Source organism: Monodon monoceros, unplaced genomic scaffold, assembly GCF_005190385.1.
Source record: "Monodon monoceros isolate NGI ecotype Baffin Bay Population unplaced genomic scaffold, NGI_Narwhal_1 Super_Scaffold_2, whole genome shotgun sequence".
NCBI lineage: Eukaryota > Metazoa > Chordata > Mammalia > Artiodactyla > Monodontidae > Monodon > Monodon monoceros.
In genome coordinates this window covers 103761900-103788919 of record NW_021703776.1, presented here as the reverse complement: position 1 = coordinate 103788919, position 27020 = coordinate 103761900, and the positions used below count along the sequence as shown (strand labels likewise).

Genomic DNA, 27020 nt, shown 5'->3' with positions numbered 1-27020 from the left:
GGGGGCAGCACAACAGAGTAGCCTACTGTTTCTTATATGTGAAATTTGCCTTAATAAAAACATGAAAAAGCCTACTGAAAATCTGTATCGATTTTTAAGAGGTAAAACATTATCACCAAGACGACCTATCACCGCTGGCTGAGGAAGTCACAAGGGTGACACGCGCTGGAGGGGTTTCTGATCCCATTAAACCAAAAGCTGGAAAACACGTTAACAAGGGTTAGTGAAAATGTAGTCAACACTCACCAAGCGTTTTGAGTCTTCATTCTGTTTGTAAAAAAACAGAAGCTGCCTCACCAAAAGGGTAAGGGTGGGACCGTTGGCGATGGAAAAAGTGCCACCGGACTGGGACAAGCTGGCCCGGCGATCAAATGCACTTCTCTGGATGGAATACTGAAAACAAAACAAGACATAAAGACAGGATCACATGATCGTATGGTCTAAATGGTCACTCAGTGTTTAAACTGGAGTAGTGGAAACGGACAATTAAGATTCCGTTACTGAGAAGTTATCATTGGTAAAGGGTTAATGAAACCCGAAAAGCCTGGAATGTAGTGACAGAGCCATAACGCCCTATGCAGGAGTCTTCCATCACCTCCTTCTACTGTGATCTTTAGCCGTGGTTTGGCCTATGTTTGCATTTAATAATTTAAAAATCACCAAAAAACTCATCTGTCTATAAATCTTTATATAAGCTAATAAAATTAACTATTTTAACTTTCATTAAACATTAAACTTTATTTCATTAAACATTAACTTTCATTAAACAAGTACACACAAAAACACATACAAAATGAATTCCACTTCTAAGAATCCAAGGCCATATTTAAAATAAGCTCTCAGGGCTTCCCTGGTGGCGCAGTGGTTAAGAATCCGCCTGCCAACACAGGGGACAAGGGTTCGAACCCTGGTCCGGGAAGATCCCACATGCCGTGGTGCAACTAAGCCCATGGGCCACAACTACTGAGCCTGCGCTCTAGAGCCTGCAAGCCACAATTACTGAGCCCACGTGCCACAACTACTGAAGCCTGTGCGCCTAGAGCCTGTGCTCCGCAACAAGAGAAGCCACCGCAACGAGAAGCCCTTGCACCGCAACGAAGAGTAGCCCCCGCTCGCGGCAACTAGAGAAAGCCCGCGCGCAGCAATGGAAGACCCAACGCAGCCAATCAATCAATCAATCTATTAAAAAATAAAAATAAAATAAGCTCTCTCATACCTTTCTAATTCCTTCTCAGTTTAAAAACAAACTTACTTGCTGTTTTCTGTCTCTATAGCCTCGAATAAATGACTGGATAATTATTGCATTTTTCAATCTTCGTCTTTCTTCCTGAATAATGCAGGGAGGAGGGAACAATGGGTCAGAATCAGTGAAAATGACAAATACTAGTTCAGACTCAAAAAAAACAGCTACATAATTCACGTACCACAAAATTCACTCTTTTAAGTGTACCATTCACCAATTTTTAATATACTCAAAGTTGTGCAATCATCACCACTGTCTAATTTTGGAACACTTTCATCACCCATCCCCAATAAAACCCCTGTACCCAGGGGTTTTACCCAGTCATCCCTCATTCTCTGTCCTCCCACCCCGACCCCCCAACTGCTGGCAATCACTAATCAATTTTCTGTCTATATGGAACTGCCTATTCTGGACATGATGTACAATGGAATCATAATATGTGGCCTTTTGTGTCTGACTTTTTTCACTTGTCATGATGTTTTCAAGGTTCATCCACGCTGTACCATGTAACAGTACGTCACTCCTTTTTATGGCTGTTCCACTATACGGATGTCTCATTTTGTTTATCCACTTACTAACGGATGGACATTTGAGCTCTTTCCACTTTGGGCTATTATGAATAATGCTGCTGTGGACATTCATGTACCAGCTTTTGCAGGGACATAGGTTTTCATTTCTCATGGGTGTATATCTAGGCATGGAATTAACATTTGAGGAACTGCTGGACTGTTTTCCAAAACAGCTACATTATTTTACAATTCTACCAGCATAGAAAGACTTCTTTTTTTCAAAGTTTTTGTTTTAAGTATTTAAAAAAAATACAGACAACAGAAGCATCTATTTTAAAGGTCACTTTGTTTCCAAGCAGAAAACTCCAATTTTTATCAACTCGACTCTGTCTTTAAAACTTTCAGGATAGGGAGAGTGGGAGGGAGATGCAAGAGGGAGGAGATATGGGGATATATGTATGGCTGATTCACTTTGTTATAAAGCAGAAACTAACACAACATTGTAGAGAAATTATACTCCAATAAAGATGTTAAAAAAAAAACAACCTTTCAGTGACCTAGCAAAAATATATATTCTTCATCATCATTATAACCACTGCAGCTAACAGTGTTTGAGAGCCTACTATGTGCCAGCCCTAAGACAGACACTTCACATGCATTCATACAGTAACCTTACAGGTGAGCATTACTCCTGTTTTAAAGACACAGAAACCGAGACTTCCATAAAGATTAAGTGATGCCAAAAGATATGAGTCAGAGAGCAAACTCAGGTGTGACACGAAAATCTGTACTGTCTTATCACATGACAATGTTTCACATCTTCTATGAATGCCACCTACCAGGCTTGAAAGGCACATACACATTCACGCAATCTTGGGATTAGAGAACATACCATCAGGTCACAAAAGTGTACTTTCTGAGCTTCAAATGGTTACAAGGGAATCCTTGAGCTTAAACCTAGTTTGGGAATCTATTCATAACTATGATGACTCTAACAGCACTTAATTAAACACTCATATAACATCCCATGCATTTTCAAAACACTTATTTTTACTCATTCAGCTGTCTGCTGGGGAAGTCTCAGGAGCACTCCCGCTCTCTGGCAGGTGCGCTGAGGACAGGTGAGTGAGTCCTCACAAGGCCTGGAGGCCAGCTTCACATTAGCTCATCCCTGTGGCAGGTGCGCTGAGGACAGGTGAGTGAGTCCTCACGAGGCCTGGAGGCCAGCTTCACATTAGCTCATCCCTGTTTTAAAGGGGATTCATCCCTTCCCCACTGCCTGCTGGAAGCAAATGCAACGCTCTCCAAAAGGAAGAGGCCATATTCTAAGCCTGAAGATATCGCTTCAGTTTGGAACATACAATGTCCGGTATTCAACCAAAATAACCAGGCAAAGACAAGAATTTAAAATCAAGAGGACAAACAATAAAAATGAACCCACAGGAATTCCAAACACTGGAGAAGAAACATTATCTTTAAAAATCTACAGTTACGTGCAAGAAATGAAAAGACGAGAGAACTAGGAAATAAAAGAATCAAAGAAAATTCTAGAACGCAAATAAAAACCGAAATTCAGAACTCAACGGATGTACTTAACAATCAGACATCACTAAAAGAGATAATTTGTAAATCAGAAGTTAGAACAAAAGAAAATAGCCAAACCAAAGCATAGGTATTCAAAAGAATAAATATACCGAAAAGAGTACAGGAGACACACGGGACATAATGCAAAGGTCGAACACCTCTGTCATGTGAGTCCAAGAGGAGGAGGAGAGCGAGGATGGAGCAGAGGCACGACTGGGAGAGGTGGCTGATTGAGAATTTTCCAGAAAAGATAAAATACACCAACGAATACACACTTTTCCTGTTTGAGCAGTGATTTTCAAGTGAGGGCAACTCCCACCGAGGGAACGTTCGGTAATTTCTGGAGACATCGTGGTTGTCTCAGCAGGGGTAGGGAGTGTTTCGGCATCTAGAGGAGAGGCCAGGGATGCTGCTAAGCATGCTGCACTGTGCAGGACAGTCCCCACAACAAGGAATGACCTGGCCAGAATGTCAAAAATGCTAAGGTTGAGAAACCCTGCCTGAGCGTCTGTGCATCTGCTGTTCCCTTGACCAAGAATGCCCTTCTTCCAGCTTTCCACAGCTTTTCTTTTCCATCCTTCGGAAATCCGCTGGGCTCTCACCAGCTCAGGGACGCCTTCCCTCACACCCTACATCCAAAGCCGACCTTCCAAGTCCCCACCTCCGGATCCTGGGGAACACCTGTGCTCCACCGCCCAGCAGCAGACACACTGCTTCATTCCCTGTCTATATACCCAGCCAGCAGAAAAGTACCTGGAACATAGCAAGCTCTCAATTTATATTTGTTAAAGAAATGGATGAATTATTAAAAAACAAAACAAAAAATGACCTAGAAAAGCAGGCCATAGGACACCACAACTGCTGATCAATCAACAAAGTAAAGCCATTTTAAGAAATTACCTCCGAAAGAGAAAAGGTAAAATAAAGACTAAAATGCCAAATGTCACTATAGCTCCTCTCACTTATTCAGCTTCTTCACAAATAGTTAAGATAACTTGCCTTGACAGGGAGCTTTCTCCTTTTGCTTGACAAAACATGAACACTATACACGAAGACTTTCTACACCTTCTGGAAGCCATATCGTAAGCAAGTAAGGGAACTGAAAGCCTATTTTCTCCCTCTATTCTGGAAACTGCTCTTTTAGTCCATCTTTTCTACATTGGTTCCAGAATAGATGACCTACCATAAAATCCAACAAATCCAGAAATGTTTCTGAAATTTAACATACATATAAATACTTAAGTCATGTCACGTATAACATACATGTATCTAATATATAAAACAGGAAAACCAAGACTTATTTAGATGCCATGGAAAACGTTTATCTACAGGGACTATTACAAAGCTGTTCTTACCTCCCTCTTTCTTCTTTCTTCCTGAGTACGATGTAAAAGAGAAGCCTTTTCTTCCTAAACGCAAAAAAGAGAGAAAAGATAAAGGTTATAATTTCAAACTCTAAAATACTCTCATACAAAAATTATAGAATGTTGTGACCCAAAGGATTCTAGAGATCATCCAATCAAACCGTCTGACTTAGTAAGAAATCTGAGGCACAACAGGCTAAATGGTTCCCTCACCCCCACCCCCGGGCACAGATCTAATTGTAGTATTTCAGTTGTTTTCTAAGAATAAAATCTGATTTCCTTACACACACGTTAGTTCAGGTAAAACCGGGGAGATCTGAGTAAGGATCAGTGCATTGTATCAATGTCAATATCCTGCTTGTGAGCACACACTACAGCTTTGCAAAATACACCCCCCGGGGAAATTAGGCAATGCAGACAACACACCTTTCTGTATCATTTCTAACAGCTGCATGTGAGTCTACAATTATCTCAATAAAAATTTCAGTGAAAAAAATCAATCTTTTATTGTTATCAAAATTTTTTTAATTCTTTTCATCGTAAGTAAAACTATATTTCGAATAAAATTACTTGATATGTAGAAGGAAGTGAAATAACAAATGGGAAAGTTAAACATTTCAAATAAAATAAAAATACTTACAGACCACCCTCCTCCCGCCCCAGAACCATTCCAGTCTATAATGTATGGGCATTTTATTTTTGTAAATTTAATCCAAAATAAAATTAAAGGCCTAAGACATCAACATATAAATAATTAGAAAAATTAATAAACCTAAATTTCTTAACACAAACATACAACTCATCAGAATAGAGTCAGAAAGTAATGAAGCCAATTTAAAATAATACCTTGATATGTGAAGGGAATACATAACGTGTAGAGCGAAGTTTCTAACTGACAAAATTTTCAGCCAAAGAAATAAATCCTCCAGATATTTTCCATTACAGAGAATTTTATTTCTTGAACTCAAATAAAAAGTCTTTATCTATCACATGTCAAAGGTCAGAAAAGTATTTCGTTTTTAACTGATTAATTAAAAGGATGAGGAGCAATGGAAAAATCTAAAGTAAAGAGTGCTCAGAGGGCTTCCCTGGTGGCGCAGTGCTTGGGAGTCCGCCTGCCGATGCAGGGGACACGGGTTCGTGCCCTGGTCCGGGAAGATCCCACATGCCGCGGAGCGGCTGGGCCCGTGAGCCATGGCCGCTGAGCCTGCGCGTCTGGAGCCTGTGCTCCACAACGGGAGAGGCCACAGCAGTGAAAGGCCCACGTAACGCAAAGAAAAAAAAAAAAAAAAAAAGTGCTCAGAATTATGGAAAGCTTCTAGATAAAAATACAGCCATATTTCTGGTCATTATCTTTATTTATGAATAGGAGGTAAATATATGTCTGTAATTTCTCTTCCTTCTATTCCATTTAATCAGATTTAATATATGCTCATTACTTGGTTATAAAGAGCTAAGATTTCTTAAAACGATACATGCTGTTACAACTATGAGAAAATATACTTAATGTCTGAAATTAAACCCACATTTTACTTTTAAAACAATGGTACATGCCAGCAAAGCAGTCCCCAAAGTGACTTCACACATAAGCTTGGCTGCCACTAATGTAAAAGCCCTGGGGTCTGAGGGCCTGGCCTGTCTGACCACCAGGTCCCTATCATTGGCTTCAATGTCTGCCACACGTAGGGAGTTAAGAAATATTCACAAAATGAACGAATGAACATCTCCTTTAAGTACAGCAAAGTAGTCTAAAAGGAGTAACCATAACAGCTGAAAAGCACTTCTGAATACCTGCAACACAGCACAGAGGATGAAGTATTTTAAAAATCAAAATAGGTACCAATTATCAAAAAGCATAACTGGATTCTCAGTGAATACTTGAAATCTGAAGCATACGATATGAGATGGCTATGAACGCACCAGAGGCAATGCTGAATGTGTTGAGGACGAATATCCTTACCCTTTGATGACCTATAGATTAAAATCCTTGGACAGAGGACACCATATAAATGGAAGGTCACTTCTCTTATCTGTGCTCGGGGGCTGTAAAGTTTCCTACTTAAAACAGCTCATTTCAAAAATTATAAAATAAGCACAGCAAGCAAATCCAAAGTCCTGGACACACATACAGAAAAGCTTATATGTGTGTAGTTTAAAATGATGTGAAGGTCTTTCAAAGAGCACTCACGCTCCCTAAGATATGTCGGAAAGGAGGCTGGTGGGGAGCAGAGGCCACAGAAAAAAACCGGGGTCACCCAAATGTGCCACGAGTTCAGAGGCACGGGGAGCAGCAGGGTGTGAGCGACAAAGGGCCCTGAGTGCCCAGGAAAGGCGCAGTGAGCAATCGCAAAGGCCTGGGACACAGAGGTGGCCACAGAAAGCCCATTCAGCACAGAAGGAGAAGTGTGACAGCACTTAATCGCTGTCTATAAGTTATGCACACCATCACATGCAGCACCTGAGCTAGCAACCAAATCCCACATCAGAACCGGAGCCTCTTCCTATATTCCCCAACGCAGAGACCGTCTCTGTGCAAAGGACATTCAAACGAGGCACAGGACAGGAATTTATTCTCAACAAATATTGGCTAACTCTTGCGTCATGCTAGGCACTGGCTATTTTAAAAGTAATAAAAGTGTTTGTTTCCAAAGAGCACACAGTCTGGTGGGAGCAGAAGAAGCCAATGAATTGAGCACCCACCATAGGCCGGACACGATTCTAGACACTAGCAATAAAGCAGAGTCAGCAGGAGCGGCCCAGCCCCTGAGAGTGCACATCTCAATACAGGTGGGCACCGGGGACGAGGCAGCGCAGAGAAGGACAGGCGCTCCGCCTCCGCGACTCAGAGAACTCTCGGAAGAAAAGGTGAATTGGAAAGAAATCTTGGAAGGCTGTGTTCAGAAGGATGACAAGATGGAAAGGCACGAGAGGGGGCGCTGGGCAGGAAGCAGGGCTGGAGGGAGAGGCTGGGCTGACCTCGAGGCCAGCATCGAGAGGGAACGGGAGACCCCCATCTCTGGTTAGGTGAGCCATATACCAAGACAGCATGGGATGGAAGGGAGAGAACGACGAAGTTAAAGCTCACTGACCTTGAGACATCTCTGGGACCGACAAGTCAGTCAACAGGTAATAAAGAACAGGGAAGACGTATGGATTGAAAATTCAGAGTTCAAATCACCCATGACTTAAGCTTAAACTCCTTCGGTGGCTTCCCACCCTCTACCTGCACAGGGGGCTGCTACGCCTTTAAAACAAACAAAAACTGCAATATCTACTACTCATTTCCTAAAAGACCGCTGGACACTAGACGGAACCATCTCTTCTCAATGCTCAATTATTTACATGAACCAAAGTTATGTAAAACCTACCACGCTAGTCTCATTTTCCTACTTCATGGTAGCCTATCTGAGACCGTAATTGGAGAATGACCAGTGTGTTCTAAGGGGTCAAGTTCAAACACAGCCTTGGCGCAGGAATATTCCGGTCAAACACCTCCTCCTCTTTCTCTTGCGCCACCAGCACGGCATGCCCCCCAACTACCCTCCAAGTCTCAAACACCCCACCCCTCCCCAGCCTGGCCTTCCCTCCTGGCACTGACACACACCTGGCAAGCTCCCGCTCGCCTTAGGTGAGACTCAGCTTAAATGTCTTCTCTTCCGTGAAGAGAAGATGACCTCCACTCCTACGCCTCCACACAATGAACGGGTGCGTTCACATTCACAGACGGGAACCCAGCACACGGGGCTGACTACTCAACATGCAGAAAGCGACTGTATCTGCACTAGTCAGAATCCTGGAGGCCACACGGGCACCATCCTCAAGGATGTGGCCACCAAATGCCGTGGAAGGTCACTCTTCAGCAGGTTACGCCACACAGGGCCAGTCGGGCTGTGGTTACTCTGAAGAAGAGCAGAAAATACGAAAACAAAACAAACCCCATCCCTTAAAACAGCAGTAATGAATGATCAAAGTATGTCAGGCCCAGCAGTCAGGTGGGAAAAATAAAGGCATAGGCCGGATCCTAACTCGCAATTCTGAGTGCCTACACATGGCTCGAACCAGTAAATAACTATAAACTTCTCAAAGTGAAATTTCACCAGGCTGCTAAAAGAGTAAAACAACAAACCCACCACAGTGCACAATGGGAGTCAGCATCCAGGAACTCACCCTAGCTGTGTGGACCAGGGCTAGAGAAGCAGTCCATCCCTGGCGCCCACGCCTGCCTCATCAGAACAAGCACTCCAGGGCTTCCCTGGTGGCGCAGCGGTTAAGAATCCGCCTGCCAATGCAGGGGACACGGGTTCGAGCCCTGGTCTAGGAAGATCCCACGTGCCGCGGAGCAACTAAGCCCGTGCGCCACAACTACTGAGCCTGCGCTCTAGAGCCCAGGTGCCACAACTACTGAAGCCCGCGCTCCTAGAGTCCGTGCTCCGCAACAAGAGAAGCCACTGCAATGAGAAGCCCGCACACCGCAATGAAGAGGAGACCCCTCTCGCCGCAACTAGAGAAAGCCCGCAAGCAGCAGCAAAGACCCAACGCAGCCAAAAGAAAATAAAAATAATAATAAAAAAGAACAAGCACTCCAGGGAAGCCAGAGACTCGATGTCCTAGCTCGATTTTTCTATTGGGTGTTGAAATAAATACTACTATGGGACTTAGCTGGTGGCGCAGCGGTTAAAAATCCGCCTGCCAATGCAGGGAACACGGGTTCAAGCCCTGGTCTGGGAAGATCCCACATGGTGCAGAGCAACTAAGCCCATGAACCACAGCTACTGAGCCTGCGCTCTACAGTCTGAGAGCCACAACTACTGAGCCTGCGTGCCACAACTACTGAAGCCCTCGCACCTAGAGCTCCACAATGAGAAGCCCACACACAGTGCAACAAAGAGTAGCCCCCGCTCATGCCAACTAGAGAAAGCCCGTGCGCAGCAACGAAGACCCAACGCAGCCATAAATAAACAAACAAACAAATAAATAAAACTGCCGTCTCTCAAACCACTAAAAAAAAAAAGTTGTTAAAAAAAGGTTAAAAAAAAATGACCATGTTTTTAAATGTTCTCTCACGTACCACCGGAATCATCCCACTCCATACTCTGGGACAAACACTGACCTACACTAATAAGGCTAAAGCAGGAGCAGACAGGTCACTGTCAGAGGGTCTCCAGGGAGACATAAATAAACAAGGAGATTCAGCCGCTGATAAAGCCGGCATTTCAAATTTGCAGAGAAAAATGTATTATTCAATAAACAGTGTCACAACAACTGAGTAGCCTAAATAAATGACATTGTATCCCTAAGTCTTCACATCAGAATAGATTCCAGATGGACCTGAGATTTATACACAGATACAGCACTATAAAAATACGTGAAAATAATGTGGGGATTGTTTTTAAAATCTCAGTGTGGAGGAAGACTTTCTTTAAGAAAGAAATATCACACCACACACTAAGTCTATTAACTTATTTAAGAATGATAAACTTCCTGCATGCCTCAACTAGAGAGCCCACGAGTCACAACTACTGAGCCCACGCGTGCCGCAACTAAGACCCGACGCAGCCAAAAATAAAAGAAATATTTTTTAAAAAATAATGATAAATTTGACCCCATAAAAAGTAAAACTTCCTACACAGAAAAATGCCATACCCAAGGCTTAAAAAGTTGACAAAGTGAGAATAAATATTTGTAACACTGCAAAACCAACTATTTGTAAAAGCTCTCAGTGATAATTTTAAAAGATCAACAAACTGGACTTCCCTGGTGATGCAGTGGTTGGGAACCCACCTTCCAATGCAGGGGACGCGGGTTCGAGCCCTGGCCTGGGAAGATCCCACATGCCGCAGAGCAACAAAGCCCGTGTGCCACAACTACTGAGCCTGCGCTCTACAGTCTGCGAGCCACAACTACTAAGCCCATGTGCCACAACTACTGAAGCCCACACGCCTAGAGCCCACGCTCCGCAACAAGAGAAGCCACTGCAATGAGGACCCCACGCACCGCAACGAAGAGTAGCTCCTGCTCGCCACAACCAGAGGAAGCCTGCACACAGCAACGAAGACCCAACACAGCCAAAAATAAGTCAATAAATAAATAAATTTATTTTTAAAATAAAAGATCAACAATCAAATAGAAAATTAGCAAAAGCTATGAACAGTACATAGGGAAATAAACAAAAATATATTTTAAACATAAGAACTTCATCTTTACTCATTTTTAGGAAAAAATGCAATAAAAACACAATGATAGGCTTTTTAACCCATCTAACTGGCAAACTTTAAACCTCAGATAACACTGAGATGAAGATGGACAGCAGCCACTTTCTTACACTGATATGATCTCCTTAGAGGGCAATCTGGAAATATCTATAAAAATAGCCTTTGACCTAGCACTTCTAGAAATGTAACCTACAAATATTATTGGCACATATACAAGTATATGCACCACAGTGCTGTTTAAATTAGCAAAAAAGCTGAAAACAACCTAAATGGCCATTAAAATACATGACAGCTAAATAACTTAACAGAACCCTCATTACGTGGAGTATTGTACATAGCTTTTTTTTTTTTTTTAATTTATTTTATTTATTTATTTTTGGCTGCACTGGGTCTTTGTTGCTGCACGCGGGCTTTCTCTAGTTGCAGCGAGTGGGAACTACTCTTGGTTGCAGTGCACAGGCTTCTTACTGCGGTGGCTCCTCTTGTTGTGAAGCACGGGCTCTAGGTGCAAGGGCTTCAGTAGTTGTGGCACATGGGCTCAGTAGTTGTGGCACACGGTGTGGCACGTGGGCTCTAGAGCGCAGGCTCAGTAGTTGTGGTGCACGGGCTTAGTTGCTCCGCACTATGTGGGATCCTCCTGGACCAGGGCTCGAACCCGTGTCCCCTGCGTTGGCAGGTAGGTTCTTAACCACTACTCCACCAGGGAAGCCCACACACAGCTTTTTGAAAAATGCAGTAGATCTATTTGTACTGATCTGGAGCTATGTCCAGACGTAGTGCTGGAGGGAGAAGCACAGCAGTCTATTCAACACGCTCCAGCGTGTGTTCAAACAAGAGAAGAGTGCACATCTCAGTGATTCCACGCGCAGAAAACAGCTCTGAGAGGACAGGGAAGCACCTGGGAACACAGACTCATTACAAGGATCAGGGACTGGGGGAGTGAGCAGTGGGGTGAAAGGCAGGGAGATGTTCATTTTATTTGAATCTTTATTTTCTACTGCTTGAATTATTATCCAAGTACGTGTAATACTTTCTCACTTTTTTAGAATAAGATACTAACGAAGCTACTCCAGAATGTAAGTTTTTAAAAACAGCTCAACAAAGCCAAGAATAAGTCATTAATTAAGTGGCTGGGAGGAACAGAACAATAGGGTACCAGTAAAACGCACATTTAGATTTTCATTCTTAACAAATTTTTGGTTTCAATTTATTATAATTGAAAATAGCTCTTACCTTTTAGAGTCTACAGGCCTAGACAAGTTAGGGTTTCTCAGCCCAGTTATATACCAGTTTCATAAAGTACACTGAATCAACTGTTTTTGGAATGACTAAACCTATTGTTCCTATAGCAAACCTGTTGCTTTCAGTGCTAATCTCTCACCTCCACAGCTGTGACACTAACCCTATTCATCAATATGTAAACAACAGTAAATTACAGCAAACTCCTCTATTTGATCTTTGAGCCTTCGGCACATTATCTTATCTACTCTGAAAATTAAATATGGCCAAACTTCACAAATACCATTAACAAAGATGTTTTTTAAAGGGAGGAAAATGCTTTCTTCATGCAAATGAATTTAGTGGGAACAAAATGAAGTTTTTAAAAAGTAAGCCATATGTAGTTTAAATTAGATTTCATTAACCAACAGAATCAAAAAAAAAATTTATGGTCAAAAATTTGAGTATAGGTCAAAGTAAATGTACATAACATGACAAGTTCCATAAAATCAAATGCTCAAATTGACTGCTAACCACTTATAAAAATAAGTTTAGCATGTTTATTAATACCTTGATTTTTTAAAAACTGTGAGATTTCCTTTGTTTCCAAAATATTTGGATTATTTTCCATTAGCAATTCACTCCATTTACCAATGTAAATAGAACAGTTTCACATCTGTCTCAAGTTAGTATATTTTCCCACTCTCACGCACTAACACAATACTAATAGTTTTACACAATTTGAAGAATATTCAAGTAAAATACTTTGAGTTAATTAAAATGTTAAAAGTTACCAAACGTTTTATTTGTAAATAATGCACAACCTATGATCTGTGGATTTTTCCTTCTTTTATAGACCTATAAGAAAGAACCTTTGTTCTTTGAGAAGATAAACAAAATTGATAAACCATTAGCCAGACTCATCAAGAAAAAAAAGGGAGAAGACTCAAATCAATAGAAATGAAAAAGGAGAAGCAACAACTGACACTGCAGAAATACAAAAGATCATGAGAGATTACTACAAGCAACTCTATGCCAATAAAATGGACAACCTGGAAGAAATGGACAAATTCTTAGAAATGCACAACCTGCCAAGACTGAATCAGGAAGAAATAGAAAATATGAACAGACCAATCACAAGCACTGAAACTCAAACTGTGATTAAAAATCTTCCAACAAACAAAAGCCCAGGACCAGATGGCTTCACAGGCGAATTCTATCAAACATTTAGAGAAGAGCTAACACCTATCCTTCTCAAACTCTTCCAAAATATAGTAGAGGGAGGAACACTCCCAAACTCATTCTACGAGGCCACCATCATCCTGATACCAAAACCAGACAAGGATGTCACAAAGAAAGAAAACTACAGGCCAATATCACTGACGAGCATAGATGCAAAAATCCTCAACAAACTACTAGCAAACAGAATCCAACAGCACATTAAAAGGATCATACACCATGATCAAGTGGGGTTTATTCCAGGAATGCAAGGATTCTTCAATATACACAAATCAATCAACGTGATATACCACATTAACAAATTGAAGGAGAAAAACCATATGATCATCTCAATAGATGCAGAGAAAGCTTTCGACAAAATTCAACACCCATTTATGATAAAAACCCTCCAGAAAGTAGGCATAGAGGGAACTTTCCTCAAAATAATAAAGGCCATATATGACAAACCCACAGCCAACATCGTCCTCAATGGTGAAAAACTGAAAGCATTTCCACTAAGATCAGGAACAAGACAAGGCTGCCCACTCTCACCACTCTTATTCAACAAAGTTTTGGAAGTTTTAGCCACAGCAATCAGATAAGAAAAGGAAATAAAAGGAATCCAAATTGGAAAAGAAGTAAAGCTGTCACTGTTTGCAGATGACATGATACGATACATAGAGAATCCTAAAGATGCTACCAGAAAACTACTAGAGCTAATCAATGAATTTGGTAAAGTAGCAGGATACAAAATTAATGCACAGAAATCTCGGCAGTCCTATACGCTAATGATGAAAAATCTGAAAGTGAAATCAAGAAAACACTCCCATTTACCACTGCAACAAAAAGAATAAAATATCTAGGAATAAACCTACCTAAGGAGACAAAAGACCTGTACGCAGAAAATTATAAGACACTGATGAAAGAAATTAAAGGTGATACAAATAGATGGAGAGATATACCATGTTCTTGAATTGGAAGAAATCAACATTGTGAAAATGACTCTACTACCCAAAGCAATCTACAGATTCAATGCAATCCCTATTAAACTACCACTAGCATTTTTCACAGAACTAGAACAAAAAATTTCACAATTTGTATGGAAACACAAAAGACCCCGAATAGCCAAAGCAATCTTGAGAACAAAAAATGGAGCTGGAGGAATCAGGCTCCCTGACTTCAGACTATACTACAAAGCTACAGTCATCAAGACAGTATGGTACTGGCACAAAAACAGAAAGATAGATCAATGGAACAGGATAGAAAGCCCAGAGATAAACCCACACACATATGGTCACCTTATCTTTGATAAAGGAGGCAGGAATGTACAGTGGAGAAAGGACAGCCTCTTCAATAAGTGGTGCTGGGAAAACTGGACAGGTACATGTAAAAGTATGAGATTAGATCACTCCCTAACACCATACACAAAAATAAGCTCAAAATGGATTAAAGACCTAAATGTAAGGCCAGAAACTATCAAACTCTTAGAGGAAAACATAGGCAGAACACTCTATGACATAAATCACAGCAAGATTCTTTTCGACCCACCTCCTAGAGAAATGGAAATAAAAACAAAAATAAACAAATGGGACCTAATGAAACTTAAAAGCTTTTGCACAGCAAAGGAAACCATAAACAAGACCAAAAGACAACCCTCAGAATGGGAGAAAATATTTGCAAATGAAGCAACTGACAAAGGATTAATCTCCAAAATTTATAAGCAGCTCATGCAGCTCAATAACTAAAAAACAAACAACCCAATCCAGAAATGGGCAGAAGACCTAAATAGACATTTCTCCAAAGAAGATATACAGACTGCCAACAAACACATGAAAGAATGCTCAACATCATTAATCATTAGAGAAATGCAAATCAAAACTACAATGATATCATCTCACACCAGTCAGAATGGCCATCATCAAAAAATCTAGAAAAAATAAATGCTGGAGGGGGTGTGGAGAAAAGGGAACACTCTTGCACTGCTGGTGGGAATATGAATTGGTACAGCCACTATGGAGAACCGTATGGAGGTTCCTTAAAATACTACAAATAGAACTACCATATGACCCAGCAATCCCACTACTGGGCATATATCCTGAGAAAACCATAATTCAAAAAGAGTCATGTACCAAAATGTTCATTGCAGCTCTGTTTACAATAGCCAGGAGATGGAAACAACCTAAGTGTCCATCATCGGATGAATGGATAAAGAAGATGTGGCACATATATACGATGGAATATTACTCAGCCATAAAAAGAAATGAAACTGAGCTATTTGTAATCAGGTGGATGGACCTAGAGTCTGTCATACAGAGTAAGTAAGTCAGAAAGAGAAAGACAAATACCATATGCTAACACATATATATGGAATTTAAGAAAAAAAACATGTCATGAAGAACCTAGGGGTAAGACAGGAATAAAGACACAGACCTACTAGAGAATGGACTTGAGGATATGGGGAGGGGGAAGGGTAAGCTGTGACAAAGCGAGAGAGAGGCATGGACATATATACACTACCAAACGTAAGGTAGATAGCTAGTGGGAAGCAGCCGCATAGCACAGGGAGATCAGCTCGGTGCTTTGTGACCACCTAGAGGGGCGGGACAGGGAGGGTGGGAGGGAGGGAGACGCAAGAAGGAAGAGATATGGGAACACATGTATATGTAAAACTGATTCACTTTGTTACAAAGCAGAAACTAACACACCACTGTAAAGCAATTACACTCCAATAAAGATGTTAAAAAAAAAGAAAGAAACTTTAAGAAAATATAACAGCAACCAACTTCACATACATGCAAATATTTAAAAGTGCATCAAAATACAGTAATAAGTTACTAAAAATCATATTTATAAAACAATGTACAATATGATTCCCAATTCAAACACTATATAGCAAAAAGACTAGAACAAAATTTATACACATATTAACATGTGTAAAGAGCATAAAATGTGAAAAGAGCTCATTTAAAAACCAAAGGACTTCCCTGGTGGCGCAGTGGTTAAGAATCCGCCTGCCAATGCAGGGGACACGGGCTCGAGCCCTGGTCTGGGAAGATCCCACATGCTGCAGAGCAACTAAGCCCGTGCGCCACAACTACTGAGCCTGCGCTCTAGAGCCCGTGAGCCACAACTACTGAGCCCGCGTGCTGCAACTACTGAAGCCCACGTGCCTAGAGCCCGTGCTCTGCAACAAGAGAAGCCACCGCAAGAAGAAGCCTGCGCACCACCATGAGGAGTAGCTCCTGCTCAACACAACTAGAGAAAGCCCATGTGCAGCAATGAAGACCCAAAACAGCCAATAAATAAATTTATTTATTAAAAAAATAATAAGGTACCAAAATAAAATGCAATAGTTTATATCTCATTACAATAAATTCCAAAAGACCTTCTTTTCTTTTTTTTTAAAGACCTTCTTTTCTTACACCAAAACTGTGTATTAATTATGGCACTGTTTTACTAGCAAAACCCTGGAAACAACCTGCACATATACATCTATCAATAGGGAAGAGGCTCTATGGTACAAACCATTCAGTGGAATATTATGCATCCATGAAGAGAAACTACATCTCAAGGTGCTGGCGTGGAAGCGTCACTAAGACACAGTGCTGAGGAGGGCAGCAGCTCTCACTGTTATTTAAAAAGCCAGGGGCACACGTTTATTTATATTTAATCTAGTTTTGAAAAGACTGAGGAACTGGTAAGAATGAGGACGTCTGGAGTCTCAGTGAGAGGAAGACTTCATTATATGCCCTTTAGAAGAGTCTCAGTTTTTATAACTTTTTCAATTAAAAAAAAGGTAACTTTTTTTAAAGGCCACTGACTGGAGATTAGAAATGGAAACGTTATTAGACCAAGGAAGATTAGTGATAATCTAACTTTCTCATTATCAAGAATTATGACTTTCCCATTACAAGATGTGGAAACAAGAAGCCCAGAAGAGATGAATAAGTTGCAGACAATTGGTTAGGAAGATAAGCATTTTTTCAAGCCCCCATTTTACTTTTTACATTTCACCTTTCACAGTAAAGATGTGCTATGAACTGTGCTGCTTGCCAACACACTACAGTTTACTAATGTTCCTAAAAAAGTTGAAGAGAGTACTAAAGCTGCATATCGTAAGAAAAATTAATTCAAGAAGACATAGGATTGTTAAAGCCATCCTTTCAGTGCCTGCAGGACATGGTCCTCAACTTGCCAAGCAGTTAAGGGAGAGCTTAAGCAAAGCGAGAAGCAACACAAGATGTGCAGGCTACACAACATCCAACATCCAGACCAGGGTTCACATGCTCCACTAAATGATCTGGAATCTCTGAGCCCTGATTTCTTCCTCTACGGGATGCCAACACCTCCGCCTCACAGAGAAGGAGCCAAGAAGAGGTGAGAGCATACAACAAGCAGGAGGACAAACCCTGAGGGGTGCAGTGTAGGTAACTAACAAATAAGGAGAGAAAACAGAAACACCCTGGAGAGAAAGTGCCCTCGGAGGCTCCCTGCAAATGCACAGATGCTAAGGCAGCACTTAACTGCTAAGACCAGGGAATGGAAATTGATATAATTTTTTCTAGAGAACAAAACATATCAGAAGCCTATGTGCACACTGACCAAGCAATTCAGCTTCTTTCTGCAATGTATCCTAAAGAATAATTATAATCATTGGCTATAAAGATGTTGTTCACAACAAAATAGAAACAACCTAAATGTCCAAAAGTAAAGGATGAACATGTATACTTCATCATACACAGCTCATACAAAGAACATGCACGGTAATTTTAAAAAGAAAACGAAATTTTAATTTTAGAAAATAGACTGAACAATTGGATCCTCAGCTTTGGAATAACCTAAAGTTTATATAAATGTCTTATGGTCAGTACACAGGATATAGTCACAGCTACAGCAAATAAAACCTCAAAACCAGTACAAAAGGTCTGAGGTCCTCCAACAAGCCCCGCTTTTCTAATGAGCTCTGCTCTGCTCACGGCCTCTCAGTCAGTACTACTGTCTGCGCACACTGCCACGCCTGCTGGCTGGCCACGCACTGGCCCCAGCAGCACCTCTCCCTTGCGTGCCCCTCTTCCTCTGTTTCTGTCAACGCTGGCGTCCCTCGGAGTTTTGTCCTGAGCCCACATGTCTTCTCAGCAGAACATTTTCCAGAGCATCTCACAACTTCAACTGTTACCTACTGATGGACCAACGGACTCCCAGTCTCTACCTGAAGCTCCAGACTAGCACCCCACCTGCCTACTGAGCAAACCCAAGCATTTTACATTGAACACATCCCTAGGAACCCAGCATCGTGTCGGATTATGGGGTCACTGTCCACTCCTGTCACCCCAGACTGACACCTGACGTGATGCTTGTCCACCAGAGCTCATCAGTTCTGGCTCCTCGACAGCCCTGAACCCCTCCACTCAGTTCCTGCTGCCTGCTTCAGGCCCTCACTACTCCTCTGCACAACTACAGCTGCCTGTCTCTCGCCTGGTGTCCAGCTCCTGCACTGCCCCACAATCGTCCCTCTAAAACCTGAGTTTGCTCAGGGTCACTTCACTGCTTCAAAAGCCGTCAGTGGCTCCCAAGGTGCCCCTTTATGACCTGGCCCCTGACTGCCCGTCTCCCCAGCCTTCTCTTGGCCCACCCCGACTCCAGCCAGCTGCAGGCTGTAGGTGACTGCCACCTCTCCAGGGTGGACACCTCTGTCCGTGCGGATCCTCCTAGCTGGTGGCAACAGCGTTCCACCTGTAAGCAGTGCTAAGAAGCGCAGTCCAGCACACCAGAGCCGAGGGCGCTGACATTACGCTGCCCGCCCGGGGCCCTGGAAGAGGAGGGAAACAGGCTTCCCCCTCCGCTCCAGCACAGGCGCCCCGAGCAGCTCTCAGATGGCCAGAAATTTGCTTCGATGCTCTCGTACTTCACTCCCTCTCTCCAAAGGCCTGATGCATCTACCTCCTGCCCTATGGCTGTCAAAGCGACAAGCCAAACACTTTCATTCCCATATTACTTTCTCCCCTGTATATTCCCCCCTTTTCTCCAAGGGTGGTTGGATTAAAAAGGTAAATGATCTAAGTGAATTCAAATTGCTGCAAATAAATGGCAGCCTCTCATGATTCTGAGGCTTTTTTGAGGAAGATGCTTAACTCAAATAAACTGCCTAACAGATAACATTTCAGGTAAGACCGCGCAGGAACGCAAGAGCGTAACAGCTCACAGGAAAGGCCAGCTCGCAGTCAGGGAGCCTCGCCTGGGAGAAGGGAATTTTAAGTCAGTTCTCTATTTCACCAGTTTTCTAAGCTGTTCCTAGTTTACCAAGTTCTTTCCTTGCTACGTTTCCAAACTGGTGGAGTTTGATTCCTCTCACCTTGAGTGTGGACTGGATTGACAAATAAAATAGGACAAAAGTGACAACGTATGACTTTCAGGACTCCCTCGTAACAGGCTTTGCCTCGTTCTCCCTGCTCTCCTGCATCACTGGCTCCGGGGAAGCCAGCTGCCAGGTCAGGAGGACACTCAAGCAGCCCTAAGGTGATGTCCGAGTGGCAGGAGCGGACACCTCCTGCCAGGACCCATCACTGGCCTCCAGGCACAGGCATAAGCCAGTCCCACAGTGGCTCCCCCAGCACCGGGCAAGGCTTCCGATGCCTGAGCCTCCAGAGACCCCAGGCCAGAACCACCCTGCACGCTGCTGTCGGATGCCTGCCCCACAGAGCGGAGTGAGAGGACAAAAATGTGCTGCTTTAAGCCACTATGATGCACAGAGAACTAGACCTCTGTTCATCGGAAATTAAGACACTGGTAAAGCAGAGATCGTGACCGTTCAGATTAACATAATTTAAATGCAGACTGCTGTTTTGCAATCTACTTATTTCCGCTAACAATGACAGTTTAATACATATAATGAGTAGACATCAATAAATGATAAATAGTAACAAATATAGATCATGACCACTTTTAACAGTTGTATAGTACCCCACCGCACTGTTATACCATTTAACAAATTTCCTATTGTTAGACATTTAGATTGTTTTGAATTTTTCAATACTATAAGTAATGCCACAAACATCATCTTTTCTTTCTCATGCATCTATCCCATGCACCTGTCAAATTAGTTTCTTAGAATAAATTTCTAAAAGTAGACTTACTGGATTTAGAGGGGTCATACCTGTTGACGACTCCCGATGCGTGCTGTTAAACCATCCCCCAGGTAGGTTGTGCTGATTTACGCTGCCACCCACACCCCCCCCAGCAGGCGTCTCCAACTTTAACTTGGTCACCACTGAAGGTGATGGGCTCCGGAGACAGTCGGCCAGAAGGAAGCTCCTGCCCCTGCCTTCATGCTCACAAGCGGCATAGGCAACAGAAGGCGTGAAGAGGCCGTGGCCGGAGAACAAGGACACAGCGGAATGAAATAAGGGTCATGGTCAAAGAATAAAATGCTTAACTTCCAAACTCCTAGATGTCCGCATTCTTTAAAGTTATAAGAAAAGAGGGGAAGAGACAGAGGAAAACTCTTTACTGCTTTTGCAATAACCTCTTTTGAGGGCTCTTCTACAGTCCTATGAGATGACCTGTTTATTACCTTAGTTAAGAGACCTAGTTGACAACTAACTCTGTAACTCAAGAAAATCAGCACACGCTGGAGCACGCAAAGCCAGACAGGACTAGGGAAGGCAAGCCAGACAGGTGCCTGAGCACAAAATTTAAGGAGGCACTCACCTCAGGGCCATGAACCCGAGTGCCACCTTAAGCAACCTGCACCTATGCATCTCGAGTCAGAGCCTCCTTAAATTTTGTGCCCCACGTGCCTTGCTTGCCTCACCCTAGACCCTGATTAGAAGTCCAAAGAGAATTAGACAAAGTCTCAGCCCTTCCATTCTGCTTGGTTTCCCTAGGAACCAGATCAACAATTCCTGACCTTATATGCTACGGAGAACTACAGTGTTCTGGTCCCCTATGTGAAGAGTATGGAAAATCATATTCAAGAGAACAGATGTGGGGCTGCTAGATAAAACAGGAACGTAATAATACCAGTTCTGACAGTAAATCTTAAAATCTGATTTTGGAAAATGTTTCTACTTTACTTCATGTCAGACGTGTAAAAAACAGTTTATGTTCCACTGCAACATACACAGAGTCGTATGACAACATGTATATTACTTCATGTCAGACGTGTAAAAAACAGTTTATGTTCCACTGCAACATACGCAGAGTCGTATGACAACATGCATACCAACTGCCAGCTCTTCAAAGCGGTACAGCATGGACTTGTCTTCAGGTTAAGATATTGTAGGTAAGACCTCCAATTACACAACAGAGGGCAGTTACATAAAACTAACCAGTCAGAGTGCTTACAATCCTAAGAGTATTCTAGACTTACCGAAAGGGGAAATTAAAATTACAGTAGCTGGTTTCGGTAGGCTCTACAGTGAAACTCATTCTGCGAGGCCAGCAGTACCCTAATACAAAACCCAGAAAAAGACATCACGAGAAATAAAAGCTACTCTCTCCGGAACACAGATGCAAAAATCCCCAAACAAAATACTACCAAGTTGAATGCAACAACGTATAAAAAGAATTATACATCATAACCACGTGGGATTTATGCTAGGTATGCAGGGCTGGTTCAGCATTCAAAAAACACTTGATGTAATCCATCACATCAACAGACTAAGGAAAAGTATATGATCACACAGTAAAAAGCATTTGACAAAATCCAACACCCAGGTAATTCCCTGGCAGTCTAGTGGTTAGGGCTCCGTGCTTCCACTGCAGGGAGCACAGGTTCGATCCCTGGTTTGGGAACTAAGATCCCACATGCCACACCATGTGGCCAAAATAGAAAATAAAAATTTAAAAATTAAAAGTAAATTAAAGAAACCCAACACCCATTCACGACAAAAATTCTCAACACACTAGAAATAGATAGGAACTTCCTCAACTTGATAAAGAACCACCACAAAATACCTACAGCTAACATCATACTTAAGGGTGAGAAACTAGAAACTTTCCCACTAAGATCAGGAACAAAGCAAGGATATCTCTTACCGCTCCTTTTTGACATCATTAGCTCTAGCTAATGCAATAAAGCAAGAAAAGGAAACAAAAGCTATACAGATTGGGAAGAAAGAAATAAAACTGTCTTTGGTCACAGATGACATGATCGTCTCTGTAGAAAATCCCAAAGAACTAACGAAAAACTCCTGGAACTAATAAGTGATTATAGCAACACTGCAGGGTACAAGATTAACATACAAAAGTCAATTGCTGTTCCATATTCCATCAATGAACAACTGGAATTTGAAATTAAAAAAAAAATAATAAAAATAAATAAATAACATTTCCACTATGGAAACAATATGAAGGTTCCTCAAAAAATTAAAAATAGAACTACCTTATGGTCCAGCAATCCCACTTCTTGGTAGCTATACAACAGAAATGAAAACAGGTATTGAAAAGATATCTGCACCACTATATTCACTGCAGCGTTATTCAAAATAATAAAGATACGAAGACCTAAGTGGTCATCAAACAGACGAACAGATAAAGATGTGGTGCATTCACACAACAGAATATTATTCAGCCAAGAGAAAGAAGGAAATTCTACCATGTGTAGAAATATGGATGGACCTTGAGAGCCTTAAGCTAAGTGACATAAGCCACAGAAAGACAAATGCTGTAGGTATCACTTATACATGGAATATTAAAAAAAAAAAAACGAAAAAAAGTCAAAGTCAAAAAAGAGAGTAAAAAAGTAGCTGCCAGGGGCTGGGTGGACAGGGGTGAGGGAAATAGGGAGGTATTGGTAAAAAGGTAAATACAAAACAAAATTGCCTTCCTGTAAACCAACAATGAACATTTGGAACTGGAAATTAAATACACAGTATTGTTTATATTAGCACCCCCCAAAAAAGAAATACTTCAGTCTATATAAGGCAAATTACAATAGTCTGATGAATAAAATCAAAGAACTGCACAAATGGAGAGACATTCCATGTTGAATAGGAAGACTCAATATTGTCAAGATCAATTCTTCCTAACTCGTTTGATCTACAGATTCAACACATTCCCAATCAAAATCCCAATAAGTCTGAACAACACAGAGAACATACCCAATATTTTAATAACAACTATGAGTATGACCTTTAAAAACTGTGAATTACTATTGTACACCTGTAACTTATGTAATATTGTACCATCAACTATATTTCAATAAAAACAAATGCAACAAATACACCTAAAATACAGTGGCTTAAAAATATATATATATACACACACACACATATATATATATATATATATATAACAGTGGCTTAAAAATATATATATACACACATATATATATATATATATATATAAAAGTTATTTTGTGAATATCAACAAACTGCCTCTAAGGTTGATATGGAAAGGCAAAAGATCCAAAAAAGCCAACACAATGCTGAAGAAAAACGTGAACAAAGTCGGAAGACTGACACTAGCTGACTTTGAGACTTACCAGAAATCAAGACAGTATGGCACTGGCAAAAACAAAGCAAAACAAAACAATCCAGAACAGACAAATAAATGAACGGACCAGAATAGCAAGAAACAGACATACAAAAATACAGCCAACTGATCTTTTGACAAAGGAGCAAAGGCAATTCAATGAAGAAAGGACAGCTTTTCAACAAATATGTTGGAACAACTGGATATCCACAGGCCAAAACAGAAAGAAAAAATAAACCTAGACACAGACCTTAACACCTTTCACAAAAATTAACCCAAAATGGATCACAGACCTAAATGTAAAATACAAAACTATAATACTACTAGAAGTTAACACAGGAGAAAAACCAGGTGACACTGTGTTTGGCAATGACTCTTTAGATACGACATAAGAAGCACAATTCATGAAAGAAAAAAACTGATAAAACTGGACTTCATTAGAATTAAAAACTTCTGCTCTGCAAAAGACTGTTAAGAGAATGAAAAGACAAGCTCAAAACTGGGAGAAGATATATGCAAAAGGCCTCTCTGAAAAGAGTTTATATCTGCAAAATATATACAAATACATTGAAAATGTGTATAAGGAACTGCTAAGACTCAACAGTAAGGAAACAAACAACCCAGTTAAAAAATGGGATAAAGACCTGAACAGACATCTTAACAAAGATACGCAGATGGTAAATAAGCACATGTGAAAAGATGCTCCACATCACACGTCAACAGGGAAATGCAACTTAAAACAATGAGATACCACTACATACCTATTGGAACGGCCAAAATTTGAACACTGACAACACCAAAGGCAGGCGAGGATGTGGAGCAACAGGAACTCTCATTGCTGGTGGGAATGCAAAACAGTGCAGCCACTTTGGAAGACAGTTTGGCAGTTAATTACAAAACTAAACATAACCTTACCATATGATCGGGCTCCTTGATATTTACAAAAAGGAGCTGAAAACTATGTCTACACACAAAACCTGCATGTGGATGTTTATGGCAGCTTTATTCATAATTGCTAAAACTTGGAAGCAACCAAGATGTCCTTCAGCAGGTGAAGGGACAAATAAACTGTGGTACATCCAGACAATGGAATAGTATTCAGCAACTTAGAGTGGGGTGGGGGGAAGAGCCATCAGGCCAGGAAGGACCTGGAACAACCTTAAAAGCATATTCCTAAGTTAAAGAAGCCAGTCTCAAAAGATCAAAACTCACAGAACGTACAACCCCTGGATTGAACCCTGATATAAACTGACTTAATAATAAGGTATCAATATTGGTCTATCAATTGTAACAAACGTACCACATTATGGCAAGATGGAAATAATAGAGAAAACAATGTGCTAGGAAGACAGAGTGAGAACTCTCTGTACTTTCCCATCAGTTTTTTCTGTTAAGACTAAAACTGCTCTACAAAAATAGTCTGTTAATAAAAAATAGGATAAAAAAACAAGCTAGCAAGCTATGAAAAGGCATGGAGGAACCTTAAATGTATGCTGCTAAGTGAAAGAAGCAAATCTGAAGAGGCCACACACCGTATGATTCCAACTACATGACATTCTAGAAAGGCAGAACTATGGAGACAGTAAAAAGATCAGTGGTGGCCAGAGATTCGGGGCAGGAGGGCGGCGGTGTGTGAGGGATAAGGGAGAAGATGAATAGGTAAAGCACAGTGGATTTTTAGGACAACAAACTATTCTCTATGATGCTGTAATGGCAGATACATGTCATTATACATTTGTCAAAACCCACTTAAAGCACAACACAAAGAATGAATCTTAATGTATTGCTATTGGTTCATCAATGTAACAAATGAACCACATTAAGGCAAGATGCTAATAACAGTGGATTTCTATACTTGTAATCAAATTACCATTAAGATATTCTTCTATGCACTACCAAGAATAGAAAAAAATACTGCCAATAAACTATCATGCCACCATGTATCCTGACTTCAGAAATATTAAAAAGTGGAAACCTATGTGACTTAGTATATACCTACCCAATCCAGTATATACCTACTCAATGTATACCCTTCCACCCACCTGGAATACCCTTGCTTCCCAGCTCACTAATTCCACGCATCCTTCAAGACTAAGCCCCAACCAACTCTATTCTTTCCTGAATCAGCCCAAGGAAAACCCAGAATGTGGTAATTGCTCTCTCTATTGTTATTTTATGCTTAACTGTGTAAGTCTTATCTCCCCAACAAGATTACAACGAGCGCATGAACTTTTCCTTACAATGTTTCAGATCCTTCAAAGAACCTTTACAAATAAACATTTTAAATATTCATTTAATTTTGGGGGGGGCGGGAAGATGTATTTATCCAAAAAGTAGCAACTATTCAGTTTCCACTAAACTTAAGAAGGGAAAATTTCAAACAATAATTTAAGACATGGGGTAAAGATCATTTTAAGTTTTTGTTTTTTAAATGAGGCAAAAGACTTATGTTGCAGCCAAAGAGAATTAAGGAAAATAAGCATATGTGGGTGCGCAACATCATTAGTTGTTAGGAAACAAAATTAAAACTACAATGAAACTACATACCCACCGGAACTGCCAAATTAAAATGACTGACAACGCTAAGTGTTGGCAAGGAAGTGGAGCCACTGAAACGCTCAGAACGAGGCAGAGTGCACTGGAGCTAAACCCACGTGCAACGTGTGAGCAGCACGTGAGAGCATGTGTCCACCCAGAGACACATACAACAAATACAGATCAACTGTGCTATGTACGTTCAGACAATGCAACCAGAATAAGACGATGGATCCCACCTCTCAGACCAAATGCTGAGCCACAGCGGCCAGTCCAAAAAGAGTGGCCTCTACGCACAAGAAGTTCAACAGGCAGAACTGATCTGTGGTAATAAAGGTCGGAATAGTAGTTACCTTTGGGTAGGAGGGCTTAGAATGGAAAGGTGCAGATGGGGGCCTCTGGAATGCTGGGCATGTTATTTGATGGGAGTGGTGGGCTGTAAAAATCCTTCCAGCCGAACCTACAGTCAATTCCCTGCCCAGATTCCGGTCCCAGGCCAATGCACCCACCCCCCAGCCACTGCAGAGTGACTGTGGTGGGCTCCTTACTGCCACCCTCTCTGGAGAATTACACTCCCACCCACCCCAGGGGGAGCCTGCAGACAACGACTAAATGATACGGGGATACAAAATGCCAGCCCCCTCACCTCAGGACGGGACAACTC

General features: G+C 41.4%; 1 protein-coding gene across 3 annotated transcripts in view; it reads right to left on the bottom strand.

The window, feature by feature from the left end:
• UBE3C (ubiquitin protein ligase E3C) overlaps positions 1 to 27020 on the bottom strand; it is a 120768-nt gene that overhangs the window by 91594 nt on the left and 2154 nt on the right. For 2 of the 3 annotated variants that reach the window (XM_029234221.1, XM_029234222.1), the window contains exons 2-4: positions 4692 to 4745; positions 1253 to 1327; positions 247 to 393 (exon numbers count right to left, since the gene is read on the bottom strand). In XM_029234221.1, coding sequence (XP_029090054.1) covers positions 247 to 393; positions 1253 to 1327; positions 4692 to 4745 — 276 coding nt within the window. Of the gene's footprint in view, positions 1 to 246; positions 394 to 1216; positions 1328 to 4691; positions 4748 to 27020 lie in introns of those variants that run through there. The other variant, XM_029234223.1, reaches the window with a different exon arrangement.